Source organism: Microtus pennsylvanicus, chromosome 3 (assembly GCF_037038515.1).
Source record: "Microtus pennsylvanicus isolate mMicPen1 chromosome 3, mMicPen1.hap1, whole genome shotgun sequence".
Classification (NCBI taxonomy): domain Eukaryota; kingdom Metazoa; phylum Chordata; class Mammalia; order Rodentia; family Cricetidae; genus Microtus; species Microtus pennsylvanicus.
Window position 1 is genome coordinate 85338159 of NC_134581.1, and position 26086 is coordinate 85364244.

Here is a 26086-nt window from a genome sequence, read left to right on the forward strand (position 1 = left end):
TATAGAAGAACCAGAGATTCCTGAGTTCTTCTTTTTTTTTTTTTTTGGTTTTTTGAGACAGGGTTTCTCTGTGGCTTTGGAGCCTGTCCTGGAACTAGCTCTGTAGACCAGGCTGGTCTCGAACTCACAGAGATCCGCCTGCCTCTGCCTCCCGAGTGCTGGGATTAAAGGCATGTGCCACCATCGCCCGGCTGATTCCTCAGTTCTTGAGTTCTGTGAGCTCGGGAGCCCCTCAGCCTAACCCCCTTTCAGTATGGTTTTCTTACAAAGTGCCCTCCTCCCCTTCCCACATGTCCTTGGAGTCTATTCAGAACCAGGGAAGGGGGCTCCAAAGACTGTCAACTGCTACTCAGGAGGTAGTAAGAGAGCTGGAAATCCTGTGAGAGTACCATTGAAACCTGCTGTGTCTGTGTGCTTTTCTGTTCTGCTTTGACTTGTGGAGCCTGCCCGCAAGGCCTGCTGATACATAGCATTTCCAGCATCTCCAGGTGACAGTTCTCACTCACTCATTGGCCCGTAGAACCAAAGGCTTTGCTGCACTGTGACTGACTGCCACAGAAAGAAACATCTGTGCTCTTGGCCCCTTTGAATGGTCATGGATATACAGTGTCTCCCCTGCCTTGGTAGGCACTGGACAGGTTAGCACATGGGCAGGGATGGAGTGTGGGTGTCTATGTTGACCAGGAGAAACCTAAAGAGCCCATCCCTGTCTGAGCCGCAGAGACCTGAATGATGACAGTGAGAGCCAGGACTCAGCTATGGTAGAAGTGGAGAATCTTCCAGAGCCAGTGATTGTTCCTCCTGAGTTTGTAGCCTTTTATAGTAGGACCATTGTTCTTGGAAGGCCCCAGTCAGCTAGAGTGAGCTTGTAAACCCTTTCTTCTCTTTTTCCAGTGGGTGTACAATATTCTTGACAAGAAGGCTGAAGCTGACCGGATTGTTTTTGAGAACCCGGACCCTTCTGATGGCTTTGTTCTCATCCCAGACCTCAAGTGGAACCAGCAGCAGGTAAAGACTACGTGCTGGAGCAGTCCAGCCTCTAAACTCCAGCCTCATTGCTGCTGGGCTGCCTCTGGGGATCTTGCCCCTTTACAGTGCTGATTACTGTTATCCAGTAAGGAATGGCCTGCGCTCCTCCAACTGACAGTGCATAGCTGTTATAGGCAACCACTTTTGCTTCCGTGGATCAGCTGAAAGCCTTTTCTGACTCCACTCTTAGCCGAAAGGTAGCATGGAGAGATGTTTGCCTCCATGGCTGTAGGCTGTGTGTCCCCTCCGGCAACCTTGCACCTGGAAATTCTGGGTTAAAGCCTAGTTAGTCATGGGAAGTAGGTGTGGACAGGAAGAACTGCCTCATGAGATTCTTGAAGACTGAAGTGCTGTGACTTCAGGGCAGTTACAGCCTAGGGATCACAGAGAGACGTGAAGACAGACTTGCACATGTCCATTACAGAAGCCCTGGATGCTCTTGAGCCCATGGCACAGAGAGCAGAAATCATCGGCCATCTGGCCCAGGGTTGTCAGGATCTGACCTATCAGCAGAGCAGCCATTGCCTATCCCCTTTAAGCTGGGAAAGGCTTTGGACACTGCACTGAGACTAGCTGCATGGCTGGAACTCCTCGCTGCAGCAGTAGTGAAGGGGCCAACTTAAGTGTTCCACCTTGCTTGCTAGTGAAAGTTGGCCCTTCCTGACCTTTCCTAAATTGTATGTTAATGGTGCCATATTTTATTCAGTGCCTCAGCTCCTTGACTTCTGACAGCAGGGAACGTCAATGCTCCTTTAGAACTTGGCAGCGTCCCCAGGAGTAAGACAGGTCAAATCTGAGCTTCTGATTCTTGTTCTGGGCTGAGGGTCAAAGGAAGAATTAAGGAAATGGAGTCCTCCAGCTTTAAGGAGCCTTTCTGGCATCCTTGAGTCTTGTTTGCCATGTCTCCTGGAAACATATTGTTCTCCTCTCTCTTCTTCTCTCCATTTCTGCTGAGAATCAAACCTAAGGTACCAAACGTATCAGACAAGAGCACTAGCCATGAGCTGTGTCTCTAGCCTTAGAAGTTTATTTATTGTCCTCAAACTGGTGACCCTGGTTGTATTCATTTGTTCTTCCTTTCATCCATTCAGCACATATGCAGCAAGTGTCCAATGTTGCCAGAGGTTATGCCTTCCTAGGTCATACCCCTGCTTTGTTTTATTTACACAGGGCTTTGTTCTCTAGCCCAGGCTAACCTCAGATTTGCGATCCCCAGCCTTCCTGAGGTGTGTACCTCCACAGTTCTATTGAATTCTATTAAGAGATCGCCTATATGCTGGGCAGTGGTGGCACATGCCTTTAATCCCAGCACACGGGAGGCAGAGGCAGATGGATTTCCATGAGTTTGAGGCCAGCCTGGTCTACAGAGTGAGTTCTAGGACAGACTCCAAAGCTACACAGAGAAGCCCTAACCCACCCTACCCCCCAAAAATCACATGCTTGTGTTTCCTGGTTTCCCCTCCGACCGCTCACTAATGTGAAAGTACATTACCTGGGCACAAGACGTGAAGGGAGAATCCAGAGGGAACTTGTGTAAAAGAAAGGGCTAATGGGCACAGCCGAGATAGCAGCCTTGGGGCAGAGCCCAGGTTCTCGGAACTCTCGTGGGGAGAATGACTGCCATGAGGAGAATGACATACTTGGACAGTGTCATATATGGACACTCTCATTCCCGGGTCTTAAGTTGGGGCTCTTGGGGATTTGGCGGGGTGACTCATCGTCTCCAGACTATCTCGTCGAGGAATCAAGCAGGTCAGACCTCAGGACTAGAGGCACTGGATTCCTTCTGGACTTCACTCCGCAGCCTGGCACACGACTGTGATAACCAAGCAAGGCCAAGGTTTGGGGAGCAGGGAGGGTGTGGGGAGTGTTTCCGGGCAAGAGAAAGAGTTCGTTCGCTCTCTGGCACGAGATCTTGTTGACACTGGTTCTTTGCTCTGTTGTGACCTCCAGGTTTTCAGCCAGGCGCCATTTACAGGAAGGACTGCAGGAAGGGCCTCTGTGAACCAGTGAGATAGGAAAGAGAGAAAGAGCTGACAGTTGCTGTGGCGCTGGCTGCTGACAGACCCAGACCCCTGGACTCTTTTCTTTCCCATGTGTCCCCCACACCCTTCATGCACCTTTGACTCCACATACATTGAGCTGCCACCCTCTCTGAGCCTTCTAGGTCTGCTCCTGTGCCTTTTCTAGAACTTTCTGGATCACCCAGCTCGCTGGAGCCTTTTTCCTCTCATGTGTTGGTCCCTTTATGTCATGGAGTAGTAAGTAGCTCAGTAGTGAGCTTGTGATAGGCATGCAGAAGACCCTGGGGTCTGCTCTCAGTACCACTGAAAGAAAAAGCTGCCATGCTCTATTTTATACAGTAGATTGACGTGGATTAAGTTGTAAATTCTTCAGGACAAAGACTTGTGCTTGGCTCTTCCTGAACTTGCCCATCTCTCCCTGTCCACTCTGCAGAGTATATATATATATAGGCATTCCCAGATGATGAATTTTGTTGTTTTTTGAAAGGTGAGCTTTTGTTAAGTTTGTTTTTGTTTTTGTTTCTTTTCCTTCCTTCCTTCCTTCCTTCCTTCCTTCCTTCCTTCCTTCCTTCCTTCCTTCCTTCCTTCCTTCCTTTTCTTTCTGATTTCTTCTACTTTTTGAGAAAGAATCTTGCTGTATAGCCCAGGCTGGCCTTGAACTCTCAGTCCTTCCGTTTCAGTGCTGGGATTACAGGCATGTACCACCATACCTAGATCCTTAAGATGCTTTAACAGGAAGAACACACGGAAATCCTGTTCTTCAGCTGGTCATGTCATCCAGGGCAGACAGCCACCTATAGTACCTGCTCTTTGGTCCTGCTGTAGGGTTTCCTGGTAGAGCCTGGTGGGTAGGAATGCCCTGGCTTAGCCTCCCTGCTGAACCTAGCATTGTCCTGTTCCTTCATTGGTGTCTGCACAGCTTGATGACCTGTACTTGATCGCCATCTGCCATCGCCGGGGTATCAGATCACTTCGGGACCTCACTCCAGAGCACTTGCCGCTGCTGAGGAACATTCTCCGGGAAGGACAAGTAAGTTGCTTCACAGTGCAGAAGCCCAGGATTCTAGCAGACTCTAGTGTCTCCCCTGGGTCTTTTTCCTCACTCTTCTCGAGTCTGTCTGGATTTCAGTCGTGAACACTACTAGAACTCACTAGATTGGTTCACAGGCAGCCCTGGCCTGCACCCCAGCTCTACTTTATCCCTTTCCTTGCCTCAAGACTTGTCCTCGTGCCTTTGTCTGCAGGTCCCATGTAGGATGCTTCTCTTCCCCATAGATTGGATCCCTCCTATCCCAGTATCACCTGTTTTATTCATGACAACCACCTTGTGCTAGACGAGTTCCTTGGATATTGGTCACATGACTTGTATATATGCACATACCTTCTCACCTGGACTGAAGGCAGGCTGAATTCTGCAGCACCTTATATTCTGGGACATTTTAGGATAGAGAAAGGAGCCATCAGGGCAGGAGAGGGTGAGAGAAGAATGGCCAGAATCTTGGGTGTGTGGTCCTGGCCTGATGTTTGGGTCGTAGCTATCAGGGCCCTTGAACAGGTCACTTTCTTTGCCTCTGAAGTCCCTAGACCTCAGGGTCTATTAGGATCCCCTTTGAAACCACCGCTCTACAAGCTGAGTCTCAACCTTTTTTCTGAAATATGTAGATACCTGTCCTGTTGGGGCCAACAGTCACTAGCCTAGCCAGGATGCACTCTGCCCCTTTCAGGACAATACTGTGTGCTTACTAGGTACTGCTTCCCTTGCCCCTGTGCCCTAACTGCCTTCTCCCCCTTGGTGTCCTTCTCTGGGTGTCTTTTCCTTCCTGGAACTACTAGTTTCTCTCAAGAAGTAGCCTTTGGATACGACCAGTGGCACAGAGCAGTGTTCTCTCAGGAAGGAAGTGAGTCTCACTTCCCTGCCCTGGCAGTTTGGGCAGGCTTGTCCTGCCCATCAGCTCTGCTTATCCCAGAAGGTTCTCCTCTTCCCCCCAGTTCACCCGGCCACTGTGATTCTCCACTGATAGCACCAAAGGCAGAGTATGATTTGGGGTTAAATTCTGAGCCCACAGAGGCCTAAGTCTGTTTCTCCTCAGAGGGAGCTGTGGGGTTGGTAGAACTCTCTCTGTCTCTGAGAAAGGTGGAGGTGGGAAAGGGAACCAGGGCTAACTTAAGTGCTTTCTTCTTTTGCAAGGAATGCTGCTGAGGCCCGAGAGTCCTTCCTGAAATTCCTCCCTGCATCCTTTCCCTTCTACCCAGTTCCTAGCACAGCCCCATCTCCACACAGCCTCATCCCAAAAGGGTGCTTCTTCCTGCCTACTTCATTTTTTTTCAAATTTAGCTTGGGATTTATTTGCTTATTTATTTATTATTGAAAAAAAAATGTCCGCCTCCTCCCAGCCTCCCATTTCCCTCCCCCTCCTCCCAGTCCTCTCCCCACCCCCCACTCCTCTCCCCCTCCCTCTCCAGTCCGAAGAGCAGTCAGGGTTCCCTGCCCTGTGGAAAGTCCAAGGTCCTCCCCGCTCCATCTAGGTCTAGGAAGGTGAGCATCCAAACTGGCTAGGCTCCCACAAAGCCAGAACATGAAGTAGGATCAAAACCCCGTGCCATTGTCCTTGGCTTCTCATCAGCCCTCATTGTCCGCCATGTTCAGAGAGTCCGGTTTTATCCCATGCTTTTTCAGTCCCAGTACAGATGGCCTTGGTGAGCTCCCAATAGATCGGCCCCACTGTCTCAGTGGGTGGGTGCACTCCTCGTGGTCCTGACTTCCTTGCTCATGTTCTCCCTCCTTCTGCTCCTCATTGGGACCTTGGGAGCTCATTCCGGTGCTCCAATGTGGGTCTCTGTCTCTATCTCCATCCATCACCAGATGAAGGTTCTATGGTGATATGCAAGATATTCATCAGTATGGCTATAGGATAGGGCCATTTCAGGGTCCCTATCCTCAGCTGCCCAAGGACCTAACTGGGGACATCGCCCTGGGCACCTGGGAGCCCCTCTAGGTTCAAGTCTCTTGCCAACCCTAAGATGGCTCCCTTAATTAAGATGTATGCTTCCCTGTTCCCATATCCATCCTTCCTTTATCCCAACCATCCCATCCTCCCCATCCTCCCCTTCTTACTTTTCTCTCCCCATCTCTCCTTACCCCCATCCCACCCCCTCCCTGCCTACTTTAAATTGATAGATGCTACAGAGAGCTGGACTGACCTTAGGAACTGGGGCTTCCTGGACTGCCAAAGGAAGAAGCCCATGTTTTCTGGGGCTTGGTGTGACTGACTGAGAGCCATTTTCATTGGGGAATGTCTCAGCTTGGCTGCATCACCGCATTTTTTTTCAGTTTCGTAGAGAGAAGACCAGGATAGATGGCAGAAGGGGCAGAGAGCTGGTGCGGGGAGGGGGGTTGTAAGCCATCCCAGGCTAACTGGAGCAAGAATACAAAAGGTCCAGTTGGGGTGAGCAGAGGACGGGATGCTGCCTCCTGATGACCCTTTGCCACTGTCTTTCCTTACCAGGAAGCCATCCTGAAGCGCTACCAGGTGACAGGAGACCGCCTGCGCGTGTACTTACACTACCTGCCCTCTTACTACCACCTGCATGTGCACTTCACTGCCCTGGGCTTCGAGGCTCCCGGCTCAGGTGTGGAGCGGGCACACCTGCTGGCTGAAGTGATTGAGAACCTGGAGTGTGACCCCAAGCACTATCAACAGCGCACTCTTACTTTTGCGCTTAGGACCGATGATCCCCTGCTTCAGCTCCTGCAAGGAAGCCCAGCGACCCTGAGTTGCTGAGAGAGCCTGAAGAGAGGATGCTAGTGGGCCTGGGCTTGGGCAGTGCGGGCTGGGTTTTATCTCTGAGGGATTTTCCTAAATTGTATTTTGTAGTTTCTTGGCCTTTCAGCAAAGGTCAAGTGTAAGGTGTATTTTGTACTGTTTTATTCCTCACAGGAGAATAAAGTACTTTCTTATTGGTGAGGGTTGGTGGTGTAGCCCGGCGGAGGCAGAGGGTGGTAGGGAAGGTGAGTGGGCAGAGCTGGCGGGACCTCGTGGGAAGGGTGGAAAGTTTCAGGGTGTCACCATAGCCAGTGAGTCACAGCCTCTAGGAAATTCAAGAATTTCCTCTACCTCCCCATGCTTTCTGTACCTGTTGACTCCCTTGTCCTGAATCTCCACTGCTTGGTATACACTCCTTCCAATTCTTTGGCCGTGTTCCTCTCTTGCCAACTCCCCTTTTGGGCAAGTTCACTCCCACCCTTAAAACCAAATTCAAAATCTTTCCGGAAATAGTCTGTGGAGTCTTTAGATGCCACTTCCTCCTTCCCTCCCCAGCGAGGTTACACCCTGTCTGTGTGTCAAGGCTGTTGGTACATTTGATGAGGGGGCTGGGGTTTGATCCCTGGAACAGGGAGCGTTTTCCTGAGAATCAGATGATGCAAACCCCAAAAGGCGGCCTTTGCTTCTCTTATTTGGTCAGCAAGCCCCTGGCCTTGACTTTGTTATCTAGGCAGGAAGACAAAACAAACTCCTATGGGGCAGCCGGAAAGTTCAAAATATTGTCAAGGCAAAATGATCTGGTTGCAGTGGAGGGGTCGGGGCCAGGGTGTGCTGGAGCTTTGCTTCACAGAATCTCGAGGCGGGGAATGAACTTTGGGGTATCAGAGGCTGATGAGCAGAACAGGGCCACAGCGAGCACTGTGAGGTCACTCTCTAGCACAGAGGACAGTCATGTCCAATGGCCAGAGCAGAGCCAGTGTTTACTGACGATATTGTGCACTGTTCTGGAAGCTCTCTCCGAGGTGCAGGGTGTTGAACTCTGAAGTGACAAGGAAGAAAGCACGACGAAGAGGGTGGCTGTCACTCTGCATCCCCTGGCCTGGGAACCAAGAGACATGATCCGGTGCCCAACTACTATGTTTACAAGTGAGGTCATCAGTGCTAGCCCTGATCTTGTCACTCCAAGGCCTGTGTTGGAGAACCCTTGGACCTCGGTGTTCCTGGGAAAGAGATTCCCTATAAAAAGCAGAGGGTTGGAGCAGGTAGTCAGAGAACCTGAGGCCACTCTAGCTTCCAGCAAGTCCAGGGGAGGCATCGTAGAGCCGCTGTTCTCTTAAGCCGTCTCTCCTAACCCAGGTTGAGGTCTGTCTCCAACTACCACATGGACTTGCAGTTGTTTTGGTGGTCACCAGAGCAGGTGTGTCTTTTACAAGTGTAGGCCAGATCTTTTCATGGCTGCCACACAGGCTAGTGGTTTCCTGAACAGAAAGCAAATGCTTTGCTAGACAGGGCTGTGTGCCAGTGCTGAGGGTTTGCGGAGAGGAGGCTGACGGAGACCTCTTCGTACAGCTGCTTGCAGCTTGCAGGGCTGCTTCCTGGGTCTCACTCGCTCCTTTTCCGGGTACCAGGGTAGAAAAGTTAACCTCTTCTTTGAAAGCAAATGGCACTGAATAGGCCCTGGAGCCTCAGAGGGATGAGACATTGTGGGTGGGAAATACATTACAGAGGTGCCAGATGCGGCCTCCCTCCAGATCACATAACCCCTCTACTGCATCACATGTTTCTTGCCCCCCCTCCCCCCATACCAGCTATACTGCCTGTGGGTTCAGGCTCCCACAGGCTGACTTTTGTGTTACATGCAATAATATCACTGTCTGGCTTGTGTGGGGTGGGGTGATTGCTAGATAGATACACAACCTGAAGGGAGGGAGCAGCCTGCTCATTCCTGTAGACAAACTAGAGGGGTCACGGGGTTAGAGCTGCAAGGGTAGTAATTAAATCTGGAAAGGCCAGGTATACCTCCCTAGGGCATAGACCTGTGCTGTGGATGACTTTCTGGCTCCCCACTCCTCTTAACCAATCCTGTCTTCCCTTTGGCTTATTCTGCAAAGATGTGCCTGTCTGGGATAGTGTCATATACTTTGTTTAAATGATATCTCAGAGGTCTCCTCCAGGCCTCACTACCTAGTTTTTTTTTTTATGTTTGGAAGTATAAGAAGTATAGTTTTCTTATACTTATACTACTTTCTTATCCTGGTCCAACCTCTGCCTGAGGTCTGGTAAGGGCCTTTGCAGAGTCAGCCAGTTCTCAGCACTGTCCACCAAAGATGATGGCAGCTATGCCCCTAGACCCCTGTACTTACCCCATCTTCAACCCCCAATGCCTCATCCCACTGAGGCTCCTGCCAGGCAGCCTGGCTGCAGTTCGGTGGTGTTGAGGTCCTAACAATACCCTTTATGTGTTTATGGGGTAACCTTTACTGACACTCTACTACGTGACTTGTCTGGGTAGCTTCACATTCTTGGCCTCTTTCCATTGCTGCCGTAGCTGCTGCTGGCTTGTTGTCTTTCTTGTTGGACTGAGAGAATCTTGAAGGTAAGAGCATCTTACTCGGCTGACTTCCCAATGCCTTTAATTCTGTCTGACTGGGTAGACAGTTAAAGGGAAATCAACCTTGTGACACTTTGTAGAGCAAATCCTTTCATGGAGCTCTCGTCCTCTATTTTACCGAGAAACACTCTTGGTGCCTTCTTACAGAGTGAGTGCCAGCCCCAGGAAGCTGAAACTTCTGCCCAAGAGCCTGTAGAAATAGGTTCATTAAATTTGGTCAAGGCAAGGAATGGAGATGGGCCTCAGTTCCCAGACCAGGGCAACGCGGAGTGACAGCCATCCCTCTGCCTCAGGCTTTCCTCCTGCTGTCACTCCAGAGCTCAGTGTCCTGTCTCCTGGGATGGAGCTTCCTGAGCAGGGCACATTATGCTTAGCCTTTCCTGACCAAGTGCAAATGCCAGCTCTGCTCTCGCAGTGAGATTTTCACATGCATGCTGGGGCAATTGCAGATGTCACCCTTCCCAGATAAATCAGGGACACCTGCACAAGTAGCTTTCAGTCTCCAGTGCGTAGCTGTTTTCCTCCTAGCCTGGTTGGAGGCAAGAAGCAAAGGACACATGTCTGCTATTGTTCCTCGGCTTCTCTGTGTACTCCAAAGCCACCACATAGAGCAAAGTCAGCACAAAGCCAAAAGAAAGAATATATTAAAGCTCCGTTTTGCTTGTCCCTGTTGAATAAAGAGCTCTAAAGTGAGAAATCAAGAAACAATCACACACAAAGTAATATTTCAAAAACATTTCTCTTGGGCTGGAGAGGTGGCTCAGTGGTTAAGAGCATCACCTGCTCTTCCAAAGGTCCCAAGTTCAATTCCCAGCAACCACATGGTGGCTCACAACCATCTATAATGATGTCTGGTGCCCTCTTCTGGCCTCCAGGCATACATGTAGATAAAATATTGTATACATAATAAATAAATTTAAAAAAAAAACATTTCTCTTGTGATAGTTCCTATCCAGAGCATTTGAATAGTCTTTACGTAGGTGTCCTTGGGATTTGATTACAAGACATACACCCTGAGACCCGAACTCTAGATGTTTAAGTATCTCAGGTGGTGTGATATTGTCAATACAAATCCTCCTTTATGCTGACTTGCCTTTGATTACTTATATGTGCAATATTATTTTACTTTATTTAGAGAATATCAAGAAAAAGTCTATACTTACACATTTTTTTGTTTATACTTTCACATTTTTAAAATTTGCTATGTATGAGTTTCTCCTGCATGTATGTCGCTGTATACATGTGTATGCTGTGCCTTTGGAGGCAAGAAAAGACATCAGATCCCCTGGAACTGTTGTTACATATGCTTGTGAGCCATGCCTCCTCAGTAGGGTTTGTGAGGATTAAATAAAAGGATTGCGGCGGGGCTGAAGAGGCGACTGATTAAGAGCTCTGGCTGCCGTTCCAGAGGACCTGGGTTGATTCCCAGCATTGACATGGCAGCTCATACCACCTGTGACTCCAGTTTCAGGGAATCCCACACCTGCAGGCCTCCACAGGCCCTTACGTGGTACACAGACATGTGTGCAGGTAAAACATCTATACACATAATTGTTTTTTAAAATATTTTAAGCATAGTTAAATTTTAGCTATTTTTCTGCCATGAAAGTGACCTAGAAGGAAAGATTTTGGGAGACTAGATACTTGCTATAGCCTCAATATGTTAATATTCTAACACCTTGGGGGACAGTATTAGAGGCAGGGCCCTTGGGAGGTGATTAGGTCATGAAAAACAGCATCCTCAATGGTATTAATGTTGTACTACCATGCCCAGGTGTTTTTGAGACAGGGTCTATAAACTGGGTTGGCCTATGTCTTAGAATTTCTATTGGGATAAAACTCCATGACCCTGTAAGCATTGCAGCTTGGATGAAAAGGGATCCTGGAAAGAAAAAAAAGAAAAGAAAAGGGATGCTGGCAGTTGGGAGCCAAGGAATACTAAATGCTACAGGCTGGGTGGAAATGTTCAGACAGTTGGGGGCCACAGGAATACTGAGTGTTACAGCTTAGGTGGAAGAGTATTCTGGCAGTCAGGAGCCAGGGAATAGCACAAGTCTCAGTAAGCGTAACAGCTTACAGCCCTGCTTTAGGGTAAGGCTTCCCCAGTGAAGTTGTTATAGCTGGGCTTGGTGACCCGGAGTGTAACAACTCCACTCCACTAAAGAAAGGTTTCCCCAGTGAAAGTGTTACAGCCCTGTTCCGCTCTGCTCCTCCGTCTCTGGCTCCCCCAAGTGAAGTTGTAACAACTCAGTGCTGCTAGGGGAGGGCTTCCCCAGCAAAAGAGCCCTGCTTTGCTCTGTCCAGTCAAAGACGGTCTTCACCCAAACCTCATTCAAGACATTTATTGAGAGGGAAGAATCCAGGAGAGCAGCCGCCTCTACCAGGGTGGAAGAAGGGCAGCCACAAACCAAACAGGCACAGGGCTTATATAGGGTTTCTTAGGGGCGGAGTTTTTTCAGGTAGACTATTTTCAGAGTGGGAATTGGTCAGATTTCAGTCCCTTGAGCTCAGATTGGCTAGATCTCTGCTCAGGGATTGGTTGGTTTTCTGCTTAGTTGCTCAGAGGCAGATTTGGCTCTGGTTTCAGGGTCAAAGTGTGTTTCCCTGGCCTTTTTTCAGCTTTTTGGCTCTAGTTTTGAGGCCAAGACATATTTCTTTCACTGGCTCTGAATCTCAGACCAAAGTGTGTTTCTTTGGCACTGGTTTTAGGGTTAGGGTGTATTTCTTTGGTTCTGGGTTTGACCCTAAGGCATTTCTTTCACTGACTTGGGTCTCAGAACCAGGGTGTATTTCTTTCATTGACACTGGTTTCAGGGCCAGGGTGCGTTTCTTTGGCTGGCCCTTTTACCCTACAACCACAGCAACTCACAGTTATAAAGGAAAACATTTAATTGAGGTGGCGACTTAGAGTTCAGAGGTTCAGTCTATTATCAGTCTATTATCATCATGGGAGGGGGTGGGAGAGGTATGGAGGCATGCAGACAGACATGGTGCTGGGGAAGTAGCTGAGAGTCCAACATCTTGCAGGCAACAAGAAGTCAACTGAGACACTGGACAGTATCTTCAGCATCTGAGACCTCCACAGTAACACACTTCCTCCAACAAGATCACACCTATTCCAACAAGGCCACACTTCCTAATAGTGCCATTCCCTATGAGATTATGGGGGCCAGTTATGTAAATTCAGACCACCACAGCCTAGTATTCCTGATGATCCTGCTGCCCCAGCTTTCTGAGTGCTGGGATGTGTGCCGTGTGCCATTATGTCCAGCTTAGATTTTAAGGACAAACATTCACAAACTATGGTTAATTGACCGTGGCCCGAAAAATAGGCAGGGGCTACATGCAATGACTTCTTGGGATTTCTTCCAACCTAAAGGTTCCTGAAATGCATTTTAACTTTGGCCTTCTGGTAGGTTTCTAATACTACAAGAGAGATGTCTCTCCCCTGCGATTGAGGTCCCTGAGAGCAAATCAGCTCCATGGTCCGGCCATATAAACTGATAAAAATAGAAGCTGAAATACCATCCTGGGGTTGCTATTTTTAAAAGCGTCTGAGATGCAGGATTGGGTTTATTTCTTCCTCAAATGGCATCTTGCTGTCCCCCCCTCCTGGTAGGCAGGATATGAATGTGGCACATGTGAGGGACAGGAGCCAGAAGTCTGGTAGGCACATTTGTCAGGCCTGTCCAGGAAGAGGAGCCTCAGGGACAGAGCTTCCTTGGCTCAGAAGCACCTGCCCCTTCTCACACCCTCCACTGTCTCCTCCCTCTGTTTGAGGTTCCCATGGCTGTCCCAGCAGTCAGGTGTTTGCTTGCCACATCTACCATAGGAGAATAGGACGGGCAAAGAGGAGGTAAAGGCATGGGGATGGAGGTGGTATTGCTTGCCAAATGAATAGGACTCCCTGCTGTGATTTTGAAGGCTGTCTTGGCCCACCTCAGCACAGCTAAGCTCTGGAGCAGTCCCTCCAGGCCAGAGCCCAGTTTGTTACCCCTTGCTTCTTGGCAAGCAGCTTGTAGTGTCCTATCAAGGGGTACAGTGGGATTGGTGAGGGCCTAGAATCTAGGCTGGAGGAAGAAGGAGTACCTGTGTACTAGAATTGCTCCCCTTTCTTCCATAGAAGACAGGATGACCCCAGCTAAGACTCATGGCAATAGTGGAGAGGGTGCCTGCACTGGCCTTCTTCTGTAATCAGATTGGTGACTACCCTAGTTGTCATCAGAGAGCCTTCATCCAGTAACTGATGGAAGCAGATGCAGAGATCCACAGCCAAGCACTGGGTTGAGCTTCGGGAGTCTTGCTGAAGAAAGGTAGGAGGGGTTGTAGGAGCCACTGGGGTCAAGGTCATGACGTCAGAAGCCACAGAGACGGCTGACCTGAGCTTGTGGGAGTTCATGGATTCTGGAGCAACATTTAGGGAGCCTGCATGGCACCAGCCCAGGCCCTCTGCATGTGTGTGACAGTTGTGTAGCTTGGTCTGTTTGTAAGGCTTCTAGCAGTGAGGTGCTTAGCTGGCTTCTGGGAACCTGTTTCCCATGCTGGATTACCTTGCCGGGACTGGAGATGGAGGAGGAGTGAATGGAGAGGGGGAAGATGGGGGATGGGAACAGGAGGGAAGGAGGGAAGGGAAACTGGTTGGTATGTTAAATAAATGAAAAAAAATGTTCATAAAATTTTAAATGTATCTTTACTAAAAAAATATTTTTCAACAACAAAAAGGTATTCTTTTGCATGTTAGTAAGAGCTTAGTTATTATTCTGTGGTTTCAGGACGAGTTCACCTCTGTTGCCTCGTTTATCACTTTGAATAAGCTTAGTTATTTCCATTGATTTCTCTTTCCAGTAAGAAAAGGAAAGGTATTTAGTAGCAGAGGCAGGATTGGAACTCAGGTCTCGAGAAGCAAAAAAGCTGATTCTTAAGCTCAATTTTAATGGCAGAAGGATTCTTCCGTGACCCTTATCCATGGAAATCAGTGTGAACTTGTCTTCGAACCTACTTTGGTGAAGACTTAGCCAGCTTTGGAGGCCGGACTATTTCTTGGATCAGCTGGCCAGACACATCTGTTCAGAGGAGTTGTTGTTTCTCCTGGGGCAGTTTTTCTTTTGCAAAATAGGAATCTTCCTTCTTCTTCTTGCCTTGCCCAACACAGAGACATAGTTATTGTGTTCCCTATTCCCAGCTTAGTTCCAGCCCAGGACATGATATGTAATAAATATTTGTTGAATGAATACGTGACTGACAGGCCGAGTGCATCATTCAAATAAAACTAGGTTTTGGTGAGATGCCAAACAGCTTCTGCCTATGCAAGGTATAATTTAGGTGGGAGCCGCCACCAATGGAAGAAGCTAGAAGCTGGCTCTTCTCACCTTCTCACTGAGCAGGACTTGTGAATTGGAAGTTCCCACCAGCGGAGACCTCCAGCTTCCCCCGAAGCTGACTAAACTGTCAGTTCACTGAAACCCTGGGCGCTTTCTGTCAGCTTTCATATCTTGCACTTAGTCACATCCTGTGCCGCCTGGTTCTTGAAGGGAGTCCACCCTAAGTCCTCTCTCTGCAGCTGGACAGTAGTAAGCTTCCAGAGGACAGGGACTGGATCTGACACTTTGCTTGGTGCCCCAGCGGGTTCATGCTAGAAACTCCGTGAAACTGCTGACTCCTGAAAAGGTCAGTCCTGCAGGGCGGTTTCTGCACTGTTCTTCCGTCCCGGCAATTCTAGAGCCCAAGGAATCAGGGTTAAAGACTTGATGGGGTTTCCCCTGGAGACAGGATGCCTGGCGCCTTCAGCAAGAACGGAAACTGAGAAGTTATCCGAGGCTAAAGCAGGGTATACAAGGGAGGGTGCAGAGGGGGCAGTTTGGGGCGCCCGAGCCAGCCTGAGGCAGGGGAAAGGCCCACGAATCGCTTTAGGTCAGCTGACTGCCATGAGGGCAAGGGGGTATATTGGAACCAAGCTTGGGCTTCTGCACCTCAGTTACTGTAGAGAGAAAAGGCCACTTTTCACCGCGCGGGGACAGCTAAGAAGCCTTTCTTGGGCCTTATTGTTCCCAGGAGAGTGTGGGATCACCACGTTGGGCATACTCATCTTGGCGCCAGTCACAGGCAGCGCTTGCCCTGGGCCTGCCCTCACTCGAACCGGCCTCCCGCACCCCGGCCTCCGGGCGCCTCTCTCCGAACCTCGGAGGCCTCCACAACAACCCCAGTCTTCGAGCGGCCTCGCGCCCCCACCCTCCCTCCTGCGCGCGCCCTCCCTCCCCGGAGCCCACCCTCCTTTCTCAGCTCCCTCCTTCCTCCGCGTCCTCCCTCCCTCGGCGGCCCCCTCCCTCCTCTGCACCCTCCCTCCAGCGCGGCGTTTTCGGCTGTTGGCTTCCCGGCCGTGTGCGCAAGCGTGTCCGGCCCCTTCCCCGCCCCCCGCCCGAGCCCCGGCCCCCGCCTCCCCTCGAGGCGGACTTGCCCGCTCCCAGGCCGGCCCCGTTCCTGGGACAGGGACCGGGCCGAGCGGAGCCGCTGCGCCAGTGCTGCCCCGCCAGCCCGGGCGCCTAGCGGATCGGAGCTGCGCGCGGATCTACCTCGCCCCGCCCCGCTCCACCCGTGAGGGTGAGTACGCGGCGGCCGGGCTCTGGGGCCCCGCGGCGGAGGGCGGGGAGCGCCGGGACTGCCGGGGCGGCCGGGGCTCCAGCCTCGCGCCACGGCTCGGGGAGGTGGTCGGGCCCGGCACGTGGACGCCACGCTGCACGGGGTCGATGTGGTGCGGCCACAGCCCTGGGGAGCTGGGTCCCTTTTCCTGGACTCGATTTTCGCGGGAAGCCTGATTCGTCTCGCTCTTTTGGAGTGAACAAACGGGACAATTCTCCGGAAAGTTTCTAACCCCCACCCTTGTCGCTCCTGCGCCCGGGCTGAATAGGTGTCCACCACCTCTAGCATCCCCCGAAGTCCAGGACATGTGGGCCGGCTTTGCTAGAGGTGACAAGCTTTGCAGGGTCTGTCTTGTGCTGGAGTTGCAAGGTCGCTGAGCAAAGCCCAAAGGTGGGCTTGCCAACCGCAGACCAGCTGTGTCCAAGGAGTCAGCCGCGATATGAGGGGGTCTTTGGGCCTAGGCAGCTGTGTTTCCAAGTTGTCTGGGTGGTGGTCATTGGGAAGGAATAGGACTGAATAGGTTGAGCCTGAGCTGGGAAGTAAAACCCTTCTCGTGTCTGTTTTGGGTGCCTTTCCGAGATCCCTGCTGGCTGGGACCTCTGGGCAGCCCTGAGATGCCAACGTGTCTGCCATTCCCAGTCTTGGCGGGGGGTGTAGACTTTTCTGGTCTATAAGGCCTGATCTGCTGTGTTCTTCGTCCTCCGGGTTGGATCCTCAGGGCCAGGCTGAGAAGATTGCCTGCAGGCTAGGGGTGTAAGCAGTGCCACAGTGTAGGTTATCTGTTACAGGGGCGTGAACCTGTACCATGGTACAGGAACAGTTCTACAGACCTTACTTGCCCCCCCCCCCCAGGCCTCAGCCTAGGAGGTTTTAAATAATATGTATAAGTACTCAGGGAAAGTGCTGGCGCAGAGAGTTGTGTACTTGCTATTGAAACTACATGTATTATTACCTTACTTTCTCAAGCAGCCCTAGGGTGCTTCCTAGGAGGTGCCGGTTACATAGAGTCTGGGAAATAACTAGACATATTTTGCTCTGTTGGGAGTTGGCCTGCAAATGCTCTCTGAGACTGCAGTGGGTACCCACTTTTCTCGAACTTTCTGCCCCTGTCCCCTACTCTGAGCACCCCTAGTAGCCTGTGCTGTTGCCGAGGGAGAGCATAGGGAGCTTAGTGCTTGTCCAGGGTGAGCCAGGAGTTGGGGCCGGCCCCCAGAGACTTCAGGGTGACAGTGGAGATAAAGAGAAGGGTGTAGACAGAAGTCATAAACGTAAATTAGGAACCGGGGGTGTGTCAGAGCACTTGCCTGTGTAGTACTGGGGTAGGGTGGGGAGATAAGGGAGGCACTCAGCAAGGTGCTTGGCTATCTAAACCCGTTATGTTTAAACTTATGGTGGTGGTATATGCCTATAGTTCCAGCACTCAGGAGATGGGATCCCAGCATTTGGGTGGTAGATCGGTTCTGCTCCTTATGGAGTTTGAGGCCAAATGACGCTACATGAGACCCAGTCTCAATAACCACCTTTTGGGGCTGGAGAGATGGCTTAGTGGTTAAGAGCACTGGGTGGTCATGCAGGGTACCCAGACTCAATTCTCGAACACCCTATAATGGTTAATTTCGGTTCCAGGGGATCCGAATCCTCTTCTGGATTTTACAGACACCAGGCATGCATGTGGTGTACATACGTCCATGCAGACAAAGCACTCATACACGTTTTTCCCCCCAAAGTTGCCTGCATAGCCTTTAGACTGAAAATGCATCTTTAGCTTGGGAGTGAGGGGCTGCTGGAAGAGAGGAAGCCCACATCTCACCAGGAGTGGATGCCCAGGGAGAGGAACCTCGGGGTGCCCTCTAGGCTATCGTCCCTTCGCTCCCTTGCTCCCTTCCCTGAAGCACTGACTCACCCACAGAGTGCTTGGCCCCTCTACCCTGCCAGCTGTTTTAGCCTCACAGAATTTCATGTTCCGGGTAGAGCTAAGAATCTGCCCATTTCTGGAATTGTCAAAATTCCCGGGAAGAAACTCCTTTCTTCCCTTGGTAGGGAGGAACAGAGGTCAGTTCCACTTCATAGCACCATGTAGAGTCATGGCCAGGCTGCAGTTACTCCCCCGGGGCTGCTGTCTGCTCTTGCTCTGCAGGCTACTTCAGGTCTCGGTTCTCTCCTCAGAGTACCTCTCCCAAGGTTGCCCAATGAAGTAGGGAACTTCTCCTGTCACAGTGGTTCAAGGTTTGCACCATGTGTTAGACGGAGGACGTCACTCTGCCTCAGCTGATACCAAGCAGTTGCAAGCTGCCAGGCTCGGGCTTCGGGAGGGAGCATGGGGCACTAGGAAGGTCAGAAGGCTGAACCAACAGACTTTGATAAGGCAAAGCTGCAGCCGCTAGGAGATAGACATTGGATGTCAGAGGGCAGGGCGAGTGGGGTTCACTCTATCTGCTCCACTCCCCACCATTGAGTTCCATAACATCGTTTCGTCTTCTTCCCTGCACTGAACTGGTGCTGGGTGATATAGCTCCCACTTTTCTGCCCTCCGGCCCTCAAGATCCTCCTTCTTCCTAAACACCGGAAGTTCTTAGTTACTACAAGGATGACTAGGAAGTGGCTGTCCTCATTAGCCTATACCTCCCTTCATCAACCTTTCCCAGAGAACGTTGTTTGGGTGCTCGGAGCCCCCCTAGGAGGAGGAGAGTGTTGTCCTTCTCCCCCAACACCCCCACATCTTCTACACTCCTGAGGTGTGTCTGCCTAATGCAGGTGGAGGTGGTGGTCACATGTGGGCTCAAGGATTGCTTGAGTCTCGGGCAGAGCCCATTCTGAAATCCACCCAAGGGTTATGTTGGTCTTTGGCTTTTAGAGTATGGGTGCCCACAGGTGCAGCTCTCCCCACATGACCCCTAAAGCTGCTGTGCAGAAGGTGATAGGATTGTCTCTATCTGAAGCCCTGGAGTTCTGCTCTAGACTGGCCAGGGAGGGAGATGCTTTTGCTAAGATTGAGGTAGTTGCTCACTCAGTGAGGAAGTCCAGCAGCAGTTGGAGCTTTGGGACAGTCCTTTTCTCCTGCTGGCAGCTTTGCTCAGGCCTGTTCTGGGGTCAGGGGCTCTAGGATCTTGCTTTCATCTCTGAAGGGAAGCAGCTTGTAGAGTCCCGGGACCAGTTTTGCAAGTGCTGGGTCAAAAGACACAGTATTTCTGCTCTGGACCGAAATCTTCCAGGTGTGAGTTGAGTTCTATAGCAGCTGTAGTGATGCCACTTGTTCCCATGGTCTGCCCCGTGTCCTCTCCCAGCGAAGCAGAATGTTACAATGAAAAGGGGCTTGGCCAGACATTGCTGGTGCACACCTTTAATCCCAACAGAGACAGAGGCAGACAGATCTCTGTGAGTTCGAGACCAACCTGACCTACAGAGCGAGTTCTAGGACAGGCTACACAGAGAAACACTGTCCCCCAAATGCCCTTCCACCCCCTCCCAAAAAAAGAAAAAGAAAAAGAAAGAAAAGGGACTTAAAGCCAGACTTGGGGGCTACTTAAGCATGAGAGCCTGAGTGAGTGAGTGTGTGCCTCAGTAATCCTAGTGTTCTTAGAGTGAGGTGGGAGACAGAGGCAGGAGAATCGCTGGAAGCTGGAGGGCCACCTAGCTTTGGCATATGCAGTGGTGAACAACAAAGAGACCTTGTCTCAAACCAGCTGAGAGGCTGAGGTTGTACCTTGACCTCCACATATATGTTGTGGTATGTGTCCACAGGGGCACATGCACAAGCTCATGGACACGGATTTACACAATTTAATGGAAAACTGGAAAACAGAGAGGGAAGAGAAGCAGCTCAGTACACTTTGTGTCACCTCCTGTAAGCCTCTTTGTAAACGAAACAGTCCAGGGAAAATGAAAATTACTATACCAAGGTCACAACACTTCTAAACTGTGGAGCTGGGACCGACCTGTTTCCAACACGCACACTTTTCAGCCCTGTTTTCCCCACTTCCTAGCTGGAGCTTGTCTTAACCAGTCCCATCAGGGACCCAGACAAGAAGGATGTCAAGGTCACGGTGATTTACTGTCAAAGGAGGGTGGGTACACAAACCCAGGCCTCTCCAGGCTGCCTGAACTTAAGTCTAGCCTGGAGTTGGGCTTCTCAACCCTTTCAGTGGGGAAGGCTAAGGCTCTACTTCTCACTGCCGCCTTCCTTCCCTTCAGGCCCCTCCCAACCCCACGCCTCTCTCCCAGCACGGGTAATTGCTTCCATCTGCCCCGCCTGCCTGCTCCTATTCCTTGGAATTGTGGCCGCCGCCCACAAGGCTGAAAGTCCTCCTCAAGCTACCACTGGGACGCGTGGGGAAGGGGAGGGGCTCTGCTTGCTGGTGTCGGAGCCTGGGAACCTGCCCGTGTCACTGCTCCCCGTAGTGTCTGGTTTAGAAAGGATACCTTTGCTGTCCTGTGCTCTGTGAGTGCCAGAGGGACTCTCCAAAGACCCCATTTCGTCCCTTTGAGGTCGCTGGCCTGGCCCAGGAGGAGGGATGCTGGACATGCTCTGGTGATGGGGGATGCTTGGAATTATTGGTGGCGTAGTCTGGAGGGCCCTGGAGCTCTGGGAATGGGAAAATAGAGCTATAGTTACTTTACTCACAGAGCTGGCGAGAAGAGATGCCTGTTTTTACCTTGCTGTAAAATAAAATGCACACTTGAAGCACACAGCACTCCGGTCACTCCCTGGGCCGGGAGAGAAGCCAGCTAGGGACCTTCAGGTGGCCACATGCAAAGCTTTAGAAACCTCCCGTTTGATGGTCACTGCATGTCATTGAGGTGTACCAGTGACCTTGACAGAAACAAGGGCCGTAGAGAGGAGAGGAAGACCAAGGACCAGGAGGTATGCTCATGGTGTTGAATGGATCGGAACACTTTTAAGGCATTTTCCTCCCTGACGGTTAAGACTTCAAGCTCTAGGAACTTGTCTGCCTTGCTCAATGCTGCATTCTTTGTTTGTGACAGGATCTCATTGCATAGCCTTAGCTGTCTTAGAACTCACTATATAGACCAAGTTGGCCTCGAACTCGTCACTATGCCTGCCTCTGCTTCTAGAGTGCTGGGATTAAATGCACTACCCTTGGCTTTCGCTGCTATATTCTTATTGCCTAGAATGATGACTAGCAGATAATTGCTTAGTAAACATTTCTTTGAGGAGTTAATGGAAAAAATGTAGTTCAGGCTTTCTAGCTTGTCTCTACACTGCCCAGCCCCGTCGTGTGTTAGGATAGGGGTGAGCATCCTGTATTCAGACACAGGCAGGCAGGAGTCCCCCCTAGGAGAACATGCCCCATTCTCCACGCCAAGTCCAGCTAGTCAGTCCTTTTTAGTAACTTTCAGATCCCCGCATAGACTAGTCATAACCTCACTTCCTGTTCCTGTGTCAACTTCTTGTTATTTGCCCAAGAAGGGCGCCTTGGGGGCTGAGCACTTAGTTGGGTGGCGTCTGTGGAGTAAGCGGCTTATTCTCATCTCTACATACTGGGTTCCAGTTAAACTCTCCTCAAACTGGGACAGAGGCTTCTTAACTTAAAGAAAAAAAAAAGTTTTTGTTTTTTTTTTTCCTTTCAAAACCTCTATTAGTCTCCCCCAAGAGTGTTCTCCTGTTCCTGGGAGCACACTGTACAGGTTCTGTCTCCTTTGCTCCCACATTCTTGTCACATGACTTGGTCATCTTTGGTGATGACCATTCTGAATTGCCCTTGTCCTTCATGTCACCTTGAGCCAGTGTTCCGTGAACGTTTCCCGAGGCCCTCTGCCTCCACCACTCTGCACCCCTCTCACTCCTCTGAGTTCAGGGGGACCTCTGAGTGTGGGTTGAGCCGAAGGCAGTGCTCCTGTCAGGATTGTCAAGCCAGGGGATTTGTGTCCTTGGGGACAGGTTGTCGGCTCTCTCAGCTTCTCTCCTTTCCTACCTTCAGCAACCTTGTTAGCATTATTTACACCTCCAAGAAATTAACACTCCTTAATGAGATAGCACTTCAGATAGCTTCCAGTGCCTGGAATGTAGCACGCTACCAAAGCTGGCTGGCTTCTTTTATTCCACAGAGACTGCCTTTGGGCCCTGGAGAAGAAGAGCATTGAGCTGGGCAGGACCCAGAACCATTTCTGTGTCGTCTGTTCACACATGTGAGCTCAGGCAGATCTTGCTTTTGATTTGGGTTTCTAAACTAGAAGTCTGTTTATTGAGGTCCAGGTATAGTAGCTGCCTCACTCAAGGGTTGCGTTTGCGACGCACAAGATCAACACTTCTTCCCCTGGAAGAAACCTCAGAGGCAGGCGTTAGTGTTGTCTTACTGTCAGGTTGGGACCTCGTCACCATCGCGTCCCCAGCACTAGCACCCGCCTGGTACCCAGGACCGCACCATAATCTTTCCTTTTGCAGATGATAAAGTGGAAGCGGGAAAGGCCTCTCCGTATTCATGGTCACAGGAGCCATCTCTCCCCAAGGCAGGGAGGTGCAGGCCTAGCCTTGGTGTGACCCCGATTTTCTCATTCCTGAACCCCCACATGCCTTTCTAGTTCAGCCCATCTGTTTAACACGCTCCCAGTTGTTAAGGGTAATCTCTCCTAGGGCATGGTGGCCCCCTAGGACTTGGTGAGCTAAAATGAATGCTCTGGAAATGCCCAGTGGCCTGGACTAGACTCGACTGGCCTTGTCTGTTTGACAGAGCGAGAGCTGAGGGGCTGGGGGAGAGGGTGTGTTGTTGGAGTGTTGGCTGTCCTCACAGCATTGTGGGTTCTTCTCTCCAGATTCATTGCCTCTTTCCTTTCTGGGTCCCTCTTTGGCCCTCTCTTTTATCTCTTTCAGCTCTTCAGAGCTCCCAGTCTTGCCTCAGAGGCACCTACTGGAGAGAGCTGGCCAGAGCAGAGGGGTTTCTTCCCGGCCCCCTGCCAGTGAGCACACCTTTTGTGTGTGTGTGTGTGTGTGTGTGTGTGTGTGTGCGTGCATGGGTAACCTTTGTGTAAGAGAGTGTAGGGGCATATGTCCGTGTGTGAGCAGAACCTGGGATGCATTTGCCTGACTCTTCACTCCTTACCCAGGGCCTGGCACTATGTTGCTGGCTCCTGCTCTAGAATTTGCTTCTTTGTTGTCTTCATGACCTTGGCTTTGAACTGAGGCTTTGTTCTCTCTTAGTGACCAGCTGGTTCCTTGCAGTGGTCCCACACAGTGGTGACTGATCCCCGGCCACCCATTCAGCTGCCCAGGGGCCCTGGGGCCAGTGTTTGTCCCCTGTCTTCCCAAATGGAGGCGTGTAGGGGCTTCCTGCCCAGAGTTTCAGTCCTGCCAAGGCGGACGGAATGGGGAACAGCTGCCTTGGCTGATTGCGGCTCCGTATGGATTTGGTTTGACAACAAAGCTCCCTCTGTGTGTTCTTAGGCCCCTTATGTAACTAGAGTGGGGGCAGGGGAGGTACAAGAGGAGGTGGAGATGGAGACCAGGAGACACCAGGAAGGGGCTTGGGAGAGAAAACTGGTGAGACCACCAAGAGAAAGACTGAGGGGGAGGAGGGTAGTTTTGACATCACGGTCTATTTCCTGCTTCCAGCAGTGGGTAGGGGGTGACTTTCAGGTCTTGCACCCTTCCTTTCTGTGTTGTCTTCCTCCCCTTGGTCCCTTCCCATCAGTCAATGTCAGCTAAGAAAGGACTGTGGGACCTGTTTGGGAGTGAGGCCTGAGAAGTTAGTCCTTGACCTCACCTTTGAACTGAATAGATTTCTGCACAGCCAGGCCTCCTTTAATCCCAGCATTTGGGAGGCAGAGACAGTTGGATCTCTGTGAGTTCAAAGCCAGCCTGGTCTACAGAGTGAATTTCAGGGCAGCCACCGCTACACATAGAAACCCTGTCTAAGGGCTGGAGAGATAGCTCAGAGGTTAAGAGCACTGACTGCTCTTCCAGAGGTCCTGAGTTCAATTCCCAGCAACCACGTGGTGGCTCACAGACATCTATAATGAGATCTGGTGCCCTCTTCTGGCATGCAAGCATACATGGAAGAAATGTTGTATACATGATAAATAAATAAATAAATCTTTTTAAAAAAAAAGAAACCCTGTCTAAAAACAAACAAATAAAATAAAAAGTGATTCATTTTCTTCCCTTGCCGCTGGGCTTCTGTTCCCTTGTCCTAGAGCAGCCCTGTTTCCGGAACCCTGGGCTACTTCCTTCTGAATGATTAGGAAGTGGCTCTTCCCTGCACCATACCAGGTTGTCCCTACACTCCACTCAGCCTGCTGATGAACTCCATCTGTGGCCCTGTCCCCTGTATCACCCTGTTCTCTTCTCAGCAGCTGTACAAATCGAGAGGGAAGAAAATATCCTCTTTCTGGAGCAGCTGGGCTGATATGCCAGCAAGGCCAGGTGAGCTGGCCAGAGCTAGGTGTGCCCTGGAGTAGGGGTGGGGACCAGAGCTGAGCCTGGGACCTGAGCACTTAATGAATACTAGAAGAGGCCTGGCGAATATGTGGGGTCTCTGGCCTCTCCTGCCTTACAGGGATGCCTACACTCCTATGGGGACTCATCCTTCTAGATTATCTCCAGGTCTATTTCTTCTCTGTGTCTCAATTTCTGGTTTTTCTGATACCTGTTGTTTATTTTCTCTCTTTGAAAAAACTTTTCTGCATCTGGAAAAGTATTGTGAAGGCTGTGCACATCCAGCCTGTGGAGAAGTACGGCTCCTACAAGGGTGGCGAGAAGTGCTGCTGGCCAGGATGCTGGTCATCCTGAGCGCGGGTTTGGGGCTCATAGATGGAAGTTTGGACATGTGTTTTGACCCATGGCATTGCTGCAGCTCTTTGTGATCTCTGCCCAGAGCTATGCAGCAGGACTCTTGGCACTGCTGTTCTAGGGGGACGTGGTGTGGGGTGAAGCCCAGATCTGCTGAAGACTGGACACTAGAATCCTCAGACCCCAGGCATTGACTGGCTGGAGTCTTGGGCTTTTACTGCTTCCATACTGGGTGCTGGGATGATCCCGTGGATGCTGAAGTCTCAGGCTTGAGTCCGCAGTCTTTGAGCAGGGTGGGTGGGGGTGAGGGTGGGGGAGGCCATTTGCCTCCTAGACCTAGGACTTTCTAGGTTTGGTGTTCAGTGAGCTGAGAGGTCAGACCCTCGTCTAGATTAGGCACAGATAGAGAGCTGAACAGTCCTGGAGGATGGTAGTGCAGGCTGTGGGTGTCAGGCCGGGAAGAGCCTCCCTCCTCTGCCGTGTGCAGGGCTGTGGGCACAGGCTTACTAGGACTTTCCAGCCCTGCGGGGACACCCTCAAGGAGTCCATTAGTGTGGCTGAAATGCCTCTCCGGGACTTGTGCCCTGTGTCTTCCTTCTGTTTATAGTCCTGCAGCCTCCTCTTTGGTGTCCCCCTTCCTACTGCTTCTGAGGACGACAGGAGGTGACCTTTCCTCTTGACAGCTGGATTTGGAAGGACAGAGGCAGTAGGATCAGGGATTCCCTTTCTCCAACTTTCAGAGGTCCCCAGAGAGCAGATGTAACCACTCCCTGCTCCTCGAAGCTCCAGGCTCCCTGGCGGATAGCTCCAGGGACCTGCAGCCAAACAAACAAACAGCTGGAGTCAGAGCTGAGACTCAAGAAACCAGAGAGCAGTGCACCACCAAGGAATGGCGGAAGAGGGTTCACTGGCCGATGGGGCCCAGCAGACCGCAGAAGCTGTATGTGGCAGTGGAGTGGGTAGGGAAGGAAAGGAGTGAGAGTTGTGTTTGTGAGCACTCGTGTGTATGTGGGAGGCCACTGTGATGCTGTGTGTGTTTATAGTAGCAGCCAGTCTGAGAGATATGTGCAAGTTATTGCCATGTGGGGCTAAGTGTAGGTGTTACTGAGGCAACACAAGTTTGGCTGGGGAAGGGGCTGGCTCTGTGGTGTGATGGAGCTGTCGGTGCTCAGACAGTTATTTCTACCCTCCCCACAAGTGGCCAGCTGGGTAAGAGATGGCCCTGGATGGCCTCTGTAAACCTGAGCACCAGCCAGCCCGTCAACCCAGAGGGTCTGTT

The 26086-nt window shown here is 51.0% G+C and overlaps 2 protein-coding genes across 3 annotated transcripts in view; both read left to right on the forward strand.

Annotated features, from left to right (window-relative positions):
- The window catches only part of Dcps (decapping enzyme, scavenger), a 44109-nt gene extending 37091 nt beyond the window's left edge, over window positions 1–7018 (forward strand). The window contains exons 4-6 of the mRNA XM_075966401.1: window positions 895–1008; window positions 3973–4083; window positions 6560–7018. Coding sequence (XP_075822516.1) covers window positions 895–1008; window positions 3973–4083; window positions 6560–6835 — 501 coding nt within the window. The 3' untranslated portion in view covers window positions 6836–7018. The remainder of the gene's footprint in view (window positions 1–894; window positions 1009–3972; window positions 4084–6559) is intronic.
- Window positions 7019–14998: 7980 nt separating this feature from the next.
- Window positions 14999–26086, forward strand: part of St3gal4 (ST3 beta-galactoside alpha-2,3-sialyltransferase 4) — a 39465-nt gene continuing 28377 nt past the window's right edge. Inside the window, exon 1 of one of the 2 annotated variants that reach the window (XM_075966406.1) lies at window positions 14999–15095. The gene's annotated coding sequence lies outside the window, so the exon portion shown is untranslated. Of the gene's footprint in view, window positions 15096–15842; window positions 16026–26086 lie in introns of those variants that run through there. The other variant, XM_075966404.1, reaches the window with a different exon arrangement.